We start from the raw sequence: 11,806 nt of genomic DNA, 5'->3' as shown, positions 1-11,806 counted from the left end.
GCGCAAACTGGCCCAGTGGTAACGTTATCGAGCATTGCTCCAACAGACATGTGGATAATGAGGTACGAACAACCGAGCCTAAATATAGATCACGAGCTGCGAGCATCTCTGGAGACTTACACAGGAAATTCTAAATGTCAATGATTCATGACTGTCAGAGCATCTCGAGTGCCGTGATGGGGTCTCGCTCTAAGGGCATTGTTTCACTTATCCCAGCAGGTACAAAAAGCACAGTGTAGTCGCCACGACGCCGGCGACACCAGGGCTGCAGCTCTCAGCGCGAATTATGCCACACAACGGTAACGTTCACAGGAAGCCATAACATTTACAGCTACACACACACCTCCCCACAGCTCGCCCTCTCAGCTGCCCCGTAGTCGTCCCGTCGCGTCCTTTATCGCCGTCTGCAGCCGGCCCTCTCCGCCCTGCTGCTGGGGTGTGGTCCCGGCGGGCGCCGCGGGGGCCGGTGGGGGCACCGGCGGAGGGTTGAGCGCCACCAGCCGGCGCGTCAGCTCGCGCAGTCGCGTGTCCTGCTCCTCGGCCGTGAAGCGCAGGTCGTCCAGCGCCGTCTCGAGGGAGCGGAGCCGGGCGTGCTGGGCGGCCTCGCGGGCCTCCTCTTTGGCTGCTGAACGGTTGTATTCGTACAGCAGCACGCCGGTAGCGATACCCAGAATAACGCCTGTGAGAGAGCACCGCGAGTCACCGGTTAAGGAGCACCGCAGCTGCAGGCATGTGTGTGCATTTGGGCAGATTTCAGAGGTGGTGAACATTACAATAGCAAAAGGCTGTGTTTGGTAACTTCATGAAACTCATGCAATCATATTTTATCAAAGCAATACAATGAATAAAAGGGTGAAGAAGTAGACCATTCCATATTATTTGAGAAGCTGAGTCAGCATTGATTAGTGGGAATGGATGAACAACACAATTTCTTTTCAGGCTTACCTTCTCCAAGCATGTTGGCCCCAAGATCGATAGCCATTGCTTCATTCAGCTTTGGAATATCTCCGGACCTCCCCAAGTTCATGATCCACATCTTTGTTCGTACCTCACACCAATGATACACTGGGAACATCAGCAATAAGAACATTAAACAGTAAAATACTCATAATAAAAAGTTTATAAGAACATAAAATACTTATCATAAAATGCTTTAATTTAGGCGCTTGGGAGGATGTACAATTACACATACCTATGATAAATGATGCATAAAACACTATTTTACACAAATTAATAGGCATTAAAAATTAGACCAGTGGATGAATACATTATATCTGTAATCTGTTGCAAGTTTCCAATGTCTATCAAAAGTGTCACAGCACATTATGTTCAACAATTTCTAGTTAGCACCAGGGATGAGGCCAGTCAAGGGCTAATGATGTGATTTAGGTGATAAAAATGGCATGCCCTGATAAACATGTTTTTGACTGGATGATGTCACTGATTAGTGACTGGTAGGCATAAAATAGCACTTCATAGCCTGGAAATACCTGGATTTCCATAGCTGTAGACATCTTTTTGTCACTACTGAAATGCATTGATTTTCCATGAATACTCACATTGTGCAGGTGGCATGCACACGTAGGTGCGGAAAAAGTAGCTCCTTTTAGCCCGCTCTTTGATGACATTGGCCAGTGGCTTGCTGACCTGTTTGATTACCAGTGTGCCAAGCTTGGCCAGTGGAAAAGCAGCCACCATTTTGGCTGTCTCTGTCTGTGAAGAAATAAGGGACAATATAAGAAGTTTATCAGAAATGAATTAGGTGCCTATGACTCACGTCAACGCATGCAAATCAATCATGATGCAACCACAGTGTATATAAATACACTGTGGTTGCGGCAAAATGCGCTTGGACATGCTGCCGTGGATGCAACATCATGAAGACTAAGAAACTGAAACTGATGACAGCCATAAACTAAAATTAAACTCCAGTAAGTCACAAAATGTCTTGATATTCAAGTGCAGAAACCATTCACTCACAAGTGCGCTGGTGAATATTCCAAAATGAAACAACAAACTACATCGACATTCGACATCTTCTTCATCTACTTGCATTATTTGGGGCACCAAAAAGAAGACAAATAAATCCAGTAGTATTCCTTATTCTTATCAGCAGTGAGTATTAGGAGTTTCCTGCTAGATAGCAAATCGAAATGAGACATTCACGTATTTTTGGCTTACGAACGCCAAAGAACAACTTGATTGAACAGAATAATTTTGTGTTCCATTTATGGCGCTGTTGTGACAAAACAGTGATTGCAAATTTTCCCTCTCAGTTGGTGACATACCAGGGAAATAAGCTAAAATTAGAGCGCTCTATTTATTGCTCCTGCCCCATGTTGAAGAGATACCCCTAAAAGCGTGATCTTTTATCGGCCCTTACGCAGCAAGGCAGTAATTCTCAGACCGGTGGATGGTATCAATAGAAAGAGAATGCGTCAAAGATTAACATGAATTAATTAAAATAACATTAAAATGTTAATTAAGCGTGGAAATAAGTCCCAAACATAAGCTAATTATTGCTCCTACCTCGGCGACGGCGCTCCCCGCAGTCGGCGGAGAAGCTAAAATAAAAGCCACCATCCTCCTCCGTAAGTCAATTTTAGAGCGGCCGAGTGGGCCGATGCGGGGCCACCAAACTGAGGTGAGACGTGGCTAGTAATTGCAAACCGCCATAGAAATCAATATCTTAAGACGTACCATATGGGATGATTACTCTGAAGCTGGAGTGAAAGCATGAGTAGATTGCAAGAAACGAAATGCACATATTGGTTGAATTATGTACAATAGGCACAGCTCAGATGAAGCCATTTCTATGATGTTGATATATGACATAACCCTTCCTCTCCTCACCTATGACCTAAGTGCATTGGCAGTTACCGGCAGTTTTTGAGCACGAGTGTAATTCGCCATCGGACCGCAATACATGTTGCCAGGCTGCTGCAATTACAACGAACATACGAATAATGCCTTCATTTGTAGGCGTTTGTTTTTTAGGCGGTCTTTGACGTGCAAGGGGGGCGGGGGCATACCTGTCGACAACTTGAGTTTCTCCGAATTTCAAAAACTCCCAGAATTTCAATTCCTTATGCACTGTTGTAGGTACAGCTATGTTCACAAGTTTTCGTTTCCTCCTGTTCTAAAAAGGATGATATTTGTCGATTTCGTGCGTCGCTGATAGGAGGGTGCGTTTAATAATTAGGCCCAACGCTTTCTGCATCCGCGAGTACCTTCAAAAGGGAACAACAGTTTCCATTTATTACACTATGGGACATGTGACAAAATGACCACTGGAACACGCATGAAACGGAGCTCATATTCCTAAAAATGTCTACAATCACTTCTTTTCTGACACTATTAGCAAATACCATCTCAAGTTAGGTGGTTGACAGACAGTTAATGCCTAATGGAGATCTGGGGAGACTGAGTGATGCCAATTCACCACTTAACTGATAATGAGGGCCGAGGGAAGAGAAACATGCAACATGCACAACTGACAACTTGACAAGTGACAAAACACTACCACTATTGTGCAGTGCAGTGTGCACAACAAATTACAGCAGCCAGCCCAAAAATGCTTTTGGTGGCTAATTGCAAACAAGTCACTAAAAAATGTCTTAGTTGCAGCTGAACACTGCACAATAATCACACTGTTCACACATTGAGTGAGATGCCACAGGTGGTTTGAATCACACTTTGGTTCAACTGCAAATCTGAAGTGTTGTCATGAGGTTCATGCCTCCATGATCACAGCACTTTGGTTGTGGTTGGCATAACACTTGTAGTCTGCAGAGTTCCACATGAACTGCAGACACCTCATCTGGTGGTCTTCATGTTGCTCAACTTCTTCAGGAGGCAAATGTCGACCACCCAGCGGAAGCATGGCCCTGCAGAAAAGAAAGGTAATGCATAAGGTACAAACATTATCTGCTGAAACAGCTCCTTCTGTTGGCTGTTATTAAACTTTTAACATAGGTAACATAACAACATGTATTCCATGTATATTACATTTGTTGAAGTAAAATACTGCCGGCTATTTCAAAACCAGAAAATGAAATTATATTGTGGCATAATTCACCTGCTCAGCTATCAGTATCAAATAATAATTAATTTAATATTTGGCATATTCTATATAACACATTCATAGAATATTATGCTTCACATTACAAGGACTCACAATCTTTCTGTTGGGTGTTTGATTGACGCATTAACTGAGTTTGTCTTAGGTTTTATTATTGCAAAAAATTCATATTGCATTATTGTATCAAAATACTGCCAGCAATAACAAAACAAGAACATGAAATGCCAATGAGCAAGCCGCCATTCCTTAAAATGGATTACTTTGAAAGGAATTTTAGTTTCTTTTAAGGAAAAGGAGAAATGATTATCAGGTAATTATCAGAAAATCACTCAACCTGCAAGTGGCTGGGTGGTTTCACAGCAAACATCAAGCCAAAACATATACTTACATCTATCTAACAATTGAGCCATTTGACTACTACAAGGATATGTGAGCAAAATAAGAATCCAATTATCCAATGTTGACTTCCTTGCAAAGTTTATGCCTTATTTTATGAAAATGTGTCACTAGAATATGATACTTATCATCGAATATTATTTAATTTACGATTTATTTCGGACACGCCTAAGAGCTGGACTTTTTGATGACGTCTTCGGGTGACGTCATGTCGTGTGTGACGTTTCGTGAGCAGGTAAGGAAAAGTCACCATCGCTGGCGAACATTGGTGCGGTAAATGGCAAACACAAATGCTGCGCAGAAAAGACAAATGTGTAACTTTAGACAACATTCGTTCGGACGACAATAGTCAAGGCGAATCAAGAAGTTCTTCATGCGATTGTTAGTTATCTGTCGTGCTATTTTAGTAGGTATGATTGTTATTAGCAGTTGATTTGTGAAATGTATTATCAAAATCAATGTTTATTGAACGCAGATTCAGTTTATTTTCAGATGTACCTAGGTACCCTTACACTTCACTCATCTCAAGCTGTTCAAACACCCTTGGCAAAGTCGATTAAGATGAAACGTTGGGTATAATTTATTTTATACTGTGTTTTCTCTGTATTATTAACATATTCATCATATATACAATATAAGGGCCACATGCTTTTCACAGGGAGACATGTCAGACAGCCCAGCAGGATGAGGCTTCGTCAAGCATCATTTTTAGCAAAGCTTTTCTTGCTTAAAATCCAGTCTACAAAACATGGCAGGGCTTACACTTTGGCTTACATTTGACTCCCAGCTGTTGTGTCTTTGCTATGCGATGTTAAACTTATAAAACATCTTACTATTCATGTATGCGCCATGACTCATGTAATCTTTTCACAGCCAAGATGCTCCAAGGTACTGGGAATGTGGGGAGTGCAGCAGCATCAGTGCAGCACCGATGGTCGGATGCGACGGCTGCGATAAATGGTACCACTTCCGTTGTGCGGGACTGACTAAGGAGCCAGGTAAGCGCAAATGTTTTCTGTCTCAGTATTTTTGTTGCAGCTATAGTGATCAATGAAATATTTTCCGCACTGTTCAGCCAAACATGTATTTCAAACAATCAGAATCTGCTTCCCAACCAAGGGCGTCACCACAGGGGGGGGGGGACGGAGGGGATCTCGTCCCCTCCACTTTTTAAAATTTTAACATTACGCCTATGGCGTTGCATGGAAAGAATCGACTTGAAATAGTCCTCGTCCCCTCCAAAATGGTCAATGTCCCCTCCAGTCGTCGCACCGTGGTGTCGCCCCTGTTCCCAACTACACAAATTTAGTCAAACAATGTGCCAATATGGAATTTTCAGGTTCAGTTGAATGAAATAGGAACAATGATAATTGTAGATTACGTATACCTGCAAGAGAGGAAAACAGAATACATTGTATTGCTTGTCCTTCACCGATACTGTTATTTTTCCATTTCTAGAAACACCGACATGGCGATGCAGGTGGTGCTGCCTGGTGAGGCCGCGGTCTCCGGAATCGCCTGCAGACGAAGTCACCTGGCGTCCATCTGCACATCACTTGCAGCAGTGAGGCCTGCTGACAGCGTCTGGCAGTGTCGGCAACGTGCCAGACAGCTATCTGGAGTCCTGCTCACCGCAGGTCGCCGACAGGAGGAGCGACGCATCGTCTCCGAGGTCGCCTCAGCAGCAGTGAGACCCCACTGGCCGTCTTCTTAGGCTTCAACTAGATTGCGAACAACCTATGCTGAGACAACGCCCATGACGTGTGATCCGGTACCGCTACCGCACTGCGTGCCTGTGCCCGCCGTGAGCCGCTAGTGCATGGGTTCGACCATGAGAATATGTGTTTATGTTGCTTTTACTATTGTTTATACGTTGAAGTGACGAATTATTTATTTTTCGCAAGCCTCCGCTGTCCGGTTGCCTGCAGCTCCATGCAACGCCAGCTGTACTGTTGTTTTAATGTTGTCTCTCCGCTCAGCTGTGCTGTTGCCTCTCCGCTCATAACAACCTATGCTGAGACAACGCCCATGACGTGTGATCCGGTACCGCTACCGCACTGCGTGCCTGTGCCCGCCGTGAGCCGCTAGTGCATGGGTTCGACCATGAGAATATGTGTTTATGTTGCTTTTACTATTGTTTATACGTTGAAGTGACGAATTGTTTATTTTTCGCAACCTCCGCTGTCTGGTTGCCTGCAGCTCCATGCAACACCAGCTGTACTGTTGTGTTAATGTTGTCTCTCCGCTCAGCTGTGCTGTTGCCTCTCCGCTCATATATGACACCCTCTATATGAATGGCACTACTGATTGTCACACCCACTGTCCGTATTGTCCGTAGTGGTGTCTGAGCAGTAATCGCCACGCACTTTCAGAATGTGGATCGCTCATGATTGTTCAATACAATACAATACAATACAATACGCCCATGTTCATACAGCGTGCAGAATCCAGATTCTATTGAGGAGAGTTGAGCCAAGTCACCATGGGCTCGGGAAGAGAGCAACGTGGAGGCCCACTGCCCCTTCCCCGGCCCCCACTGGGGGCGCCAGCCACTCCAACTTTTGACTGGATGTCAAGAGCGTCGCCACGAGGGGAACGAGTCGCCGGCCAGCCAAGGTAGCCAACGGCGTGTGAAGGTTGCCTGACCTCGAGGAAACTGAGATGGCACCAACGGAGGTTTTGTTAAGTAGGCGACCAAAATTCGAGCGGCAGCAACCTGGGCACCTTCACAGATAGCAGTGCCGTGTATCAGGGCGCCTTCGACGTTGAGCTGGGCGCCGATCATCAGGACGCCGGGGGAATATGACCCAATATCCCCCGTCGTTACGGTCCAAGGCGGACATGAGGACAGGTGGCGCCGCCGCCACTCGCATAGCGGCGGGAATGTGAACTAACCTGTTTACCATAAGGCCGCTGTGCTAACGGCCGCTGCGGGCGCCGTTTCGGGCTAGTTTTGACTTTGTACCGCAATTAATGGTTTATTTATAATAAAAAATGGACTAGCGAGAGTCGTGCCGGAATCAGAATTCAATGTTCTACAAAACTAAGCCATTTTCATTGTGATCACGTCATCGACTTCACCGCCCAACCCAATAAAGCAGAAATATGTCGTGTCACCGGTGATTACACGCAAAAATTCTTTGGCATATAGCATAAAAACCAGAACACCTTTGACTGCAGCGACTATGCGGTACTACAGAAAATTGTATGGCCTACCTAATGGTGCCCATTACTTAATCATTAAGCTGAGCATTTCGTCGCCTAACTCTTGTAAAACCGTATGTCCGCTTGTCTATGGAGTTTGGACCGTAACGTAAATATGTGCCTCGGAAGGGAGACCCAACCATAAAACTGAAAGCTCGCCGCATTTTATCCACTGGTCCATAGATTTCCGTCCTCAAAAGTGCGGGGATATTCCCCAGTGTTTGAGTTGGATGGGACTATAGTAGCGTTTACACCGACAGGAGATTCCCATTGCCGGCTGTGGGAAACTACTGTCGGTGTAAACGCCATTCATATTTCCTGCGTCACCCCTGTGGGGACGCCCTTACTCCATGGTGCCGACTGCCGAGCTTATCAATTTGGATATCAATGGAATCAAAATCTCTTATCGATCGATGAAGAAAGTTAAATTACCCCGACCCGGAGAGCGTCTTTGGAATCAAAGCAGTAGCACATGACGCAAGACTTCAGGCAAATAAATCCTTTTTGTCTGAAATAAAACATTTGTGCATTGATAAGCACGTTTTATAAGCAATGGTAGAAAGATTCTCCATGTATTTGGTTAAAGTGATAATTTAGTAGCAGATACTTACCGTCGCATTTCGGTTTTTTTAATTAATAATTTATATTGTCAGAACCAGCAACATGTCTCTTCACTCAACAATAATTACAAAAGTGAAAAGGAAATGATAAAATGCTCATATTTTGGTGAAACTAAAAATTAATTCAGCACACATTTTTTTTACAGCGTTGAAGTCCAGCATATTTACGTCTGGACAACGAGTTGCGTTGGAGAGGCCGGAAATAGTGGCGATTTCAGGACCGCAAGAATGGACCGTCATTGGAATGATTCTTTTTTAAACCGTGCACTGTTTTCGGCCGGAATTTAATAGTTACTACAAAATATTTTGTAATTACGTTTTCACCAAGAACGAATGCCATCAGGGCTAAATTTTTAATACATTTTGTCAAGAAGGATATAGTGCTGTTATATTGCAGTTTTAGCGCGTTTGTTACAAAATATGAAGCGAATAAGCGTCAGTTGTAATTCATCAACAGTGCCAGAAGTGAACTTGAGGGAAAGCTATGCTAATTTGAATTGCTCTTGTCCATCCACTAAAATTTATCAAATATTTTGCTTTGTGTATTCCAAAAGGAGAGGGAACTATTTCATTTGTGCCTTCATGTCAGAATTGAAGGTGGATCATTAAATTTTCAACGCAGTTTACAAACAAGCATTTGGTCTTTCTCGTTTATAAGCAGTGGCTAAGAAAAGGTTGATCAATCCTGAAGTTCATTCATCGTACCTCAACTTGGCAGCAAGATCCCCCAAGGACAAAGGATATATTGTATACATGTCCTGTAAATCAAAACAAACAAGCATTTGGTCTTTCTCGTATATAAGCAGTGGCTAAGAAAAGGTTGATCAATCCTGAAGTTCAGTCATCATACCTCAACTTGGCAGCAAGATCCCCCTAGGACAGAGGATATATTGTAAACCTGTCCTGTTAATCAAAACATTTTGTGCCTTCAAAGGCAATTAAGTTATCTGTGGTGTGTTCGGAGTTAGGCTATATGGCCGTTTTTGTTGTATGTTTATGTGGAGATTGAATATAACTGTGACCCTGTGCTTGTTTGTATACTTACGGTCAAACAGGGAACAGCACATTCACATAACATACTCTACTCACCTAGCACCTAACTCATAGCTGTACCCTGCAGGATCTGTACTTGTTCATGTCTCGAGCATTAACAAAGCACTTAAGTAGCTTAGTAATCATTTCCCACATTTTCTGAGCATCTAACATGGCATACAGCAGTGCAGAGCAGCTTCAGAGAAGAAACACTTTAAATGCACAGACTCACACCAGCCACCCAATGAGCCAGTTCCTCAGTTGACTGTTTCCCTGGGCACAGCTTGGCAATGTGAGCTAACTTTTGGCAAGTTGAAGGTTAGCAGGTAAGATTGAGTTAGGGTGAGTACCTACCTATAACTGGGTGCTACTGCCATGCAGGTCTTGGGTAGGATGCAAATATGTGTGATGATTGAGGTTAGGTCAGCCGTCGGGTTAGTCAGGTTCAGGTATGCTCATTGCTCAGGTCACATTTTTATGGACATTTGGCAAATTAAAAAACTAACAATCTGATCTAAGCTAACCCGACTAAACATACACAACTGTCAACTACTGACTATAGGAACTGAGCACCTACCTACTTGTGCCTACATCTCATACCATGTCAAAGTAGAGTTCCTTGGTGGAAGAAGATTACCCTCAGTACTTTTTATTCCAGCCCTGTGAAGAAACCTAATACTTCTAAGCTCTGAGTCATTGCTGGCCATCCACAGGAAGAAACGCTGAGACTGAGAGCTTTGCCATTGTATATTGGACCAATAATGACTATTACGAATGACTATGAACACATAATATGATCACATCATTGCATGTATTGTCACATTGACAATTTTACTACAATCCTTTTTTAAAGAAATACAGTGATGATGATTAACATCAAAATCAACATAAAGTGGATTTAGTGATCCAAGCTTTCTCCTCCAGTAGCAATGGAATGATTGCATGTTTCATTTGCCAGACACTGAGTACCGATGCACATTACAATCTGCATAGCATCTAAATATAGTAAGCATAGTAAAACTGCCCAAGTCCATTCATTCTAGATTTTAACTTGATAGTTAGCACTAATTTATCTTGCTGCTGTAAGTTACCATTCATTATTCATACCAATACATCAATATGCGCTCATCAGTCAACATTTTCTGGCATGATCCTGCTCAGCGTGCTCTTCAGTATTGCTCCAAGGTCTGCAATATTATAGCTTGTTTTTGGACAATAAGCTCTTTTAATTTTACTTTTTCTTGCTTATATATGAGCCCGATCAACTTGCGTTTATCAACCAAAATTTCACAACTTGTTCAACTTGATATTGATATTGCTCAGTAGTCAGGACCTCTGTCAGCCTCCTGGATACTTCAGATTGTTTTCAGTCAACATGCTTCTTAAATATGATATAAGTCAATCTCAAGGGATTCAAAACATCCAACAAAACGACGTACAAAAACTGGCCTTGGAACAGAGCCAGGTTGTGTGCTCCATTTGTTTGTTTACAACAAGGTTTACAATGATTGTAGTGCTGGTGTATTTTTAGGACTCTGAACGTCGGCTTATAAAAAATGAAACGTTTTTACAAAAGTTGTAAGGCGAGTAATATTTATCTGAAAGAACTAAAATATTCAAAAGCCAAACACTATGAAATACATGAATCGGAACGAAAAAGTAACCCAAAAATCCAGCCTAATCACCGGCTCCTAAAACTGCAACACAATCAGCACTTTTCCCCGCAACTCGTTGTCCAGACGTAAATATGCTGAAGTCCAGCTCCAAAGGACAGCTGACGATCGTAGCCGAGCAGGCTGTTTGGTACTTCTTCACTATTTCTTAGAAGTACCCGTTAGTACCGATCAGGTCTCACATAATAAGCTATTGGAACAAAAATATGCATGTTCTTCTAATTATTCTCCTTTCACACTTTAAATAAATACTTTTGAAATGCATTTACTAATTAATTTCAAAAAACGGCTTGAAATTTTACAGCGTCAAAATACTTATTCCAATCTCCACCATGAAACCACCACTATATTACTTGCTTACAGAACCGTGCGCACAGTGCGCGCAGTTTTATCGTGACGTCATAGGGTGCTTCCTCAGTGGCGCCCCCTGGCGGGGAACGCGTGCAAAAAGTCCAGCTCTTAGGCATGTCCTTTATTTCGATCGGAATGCACATGGAGTCCCGCGCCATTTTCGTCGACGATGAATATGATCGTGTTTCATGAAGAGATAAGGGGTTTCAATGGTCTTTCAAAGCAATAATTTGATGCAAAAATGTGTAGGAAATAATATGAAGCTGGTTCAAATGGCCATCAACCATTTAAAACACCGAAAATACTCACAACTCCGTCCCGACGACCACGCAGCACCGCGAACGCCACACTACTGGCACAATGCCAAAACTGCTGTCACAGCGGAAATGTTTTTTTTTTTCTCGATTGCAATTGTGGAATTATTAATTAAACAGAAGATGATCTTTCCG

The 11,806-nt window shown here is 43.1% G+C and overlaps 1 protein-coding gene across 2 annotated transcripts; it reads right to left on the bottom strand.

The window, feature by feature from the left end:
- Window positions 1–45: 45 nt before the first annotated feature.
- Window positions 46–11,709, bottom strand: LOC122381406 (putative OPA3-like protein CG13603). 2 transcript variants are annotated; one of them, XM_043365516.1, is made up of 4 exons: window positions 11,667–11,709; window positions 1,560–1,713; window positions 946–1,065; window positions 46–679 (listed from the first exon to the last, which is right to left on the bottom strand). In XM_043365516.1, exons 2-4 carry the CDS (start codon window positions 1,696–1,698, stop codon window positions 363–365), a joined length of 576 nt encoding a protein of 191 aa, XP_043221451.1. In that variant the 5' UTR covers window positions 1,699–1,713; window positions 11,667–11,709; the 3' UTR covers window positions 46–362. The 2 variants fall into 2 exon arrangements, with proteins under 2 accessions (XP_043221451.1, XP_043221450.1); XM_043365515.1 differs by lacking the exon at window positions 11,667–11,709 and adding an exon at window positions 1,981–2,228.
- Window positions 11,710–11,806: the final 97 nt, after the last annotated feature.

The sequence above is a fragment of the Amphibalanus amphitrite genome, unplaced genomic scaffold (assembly GCF_019059575.1).
Source record: "Amphibalanus amphitrite isolate SeventyFive unplaced genomic scaffold, NRLGWU_Aamphi_draft 000119F_arrow, whole genome shotgun sequence".
In the NCBI taxonomy this organism is placed as follows: Eukaryota; Metazoa; Arthropoda; class Thecostraca; order Balanomorpha; family Balanidae; genus Amphibalanus; species Amphibalanus amphitrite.
Note: the sequence above shows the minus strand (reverse complement) of the source record. Positions and strands in the feature narration are given on the sequence as shown.

What these genes read in the sequence shown, in the direction of transcription:
- LOC122381406 (XM_043365515.1), bottom strand. Translation starts at nt 2,055, where the DNA reads ATGCAAGTAGATGAAGAAGATGTCGAATGTCGATGTAGTTTGTTGTTT. An exon ending in GAATATTCACCAGCGCACTT is followed by an intron (nt 1,714 to 1,980) that starts GTGAGTGAATGG and finishes ATTTCTTCACAG; the next exon opens with ACAGAGACAGCCAAAATGGT. An exon ending in GGCCAACATGCTTGGAGAAG is followed by an intron (nt 680 to 945) that starts GTAAGCCTGAAA and finishes GCTCTCTCACAG; the next exon opens with GCGTTATTCTGGGTATCGCT.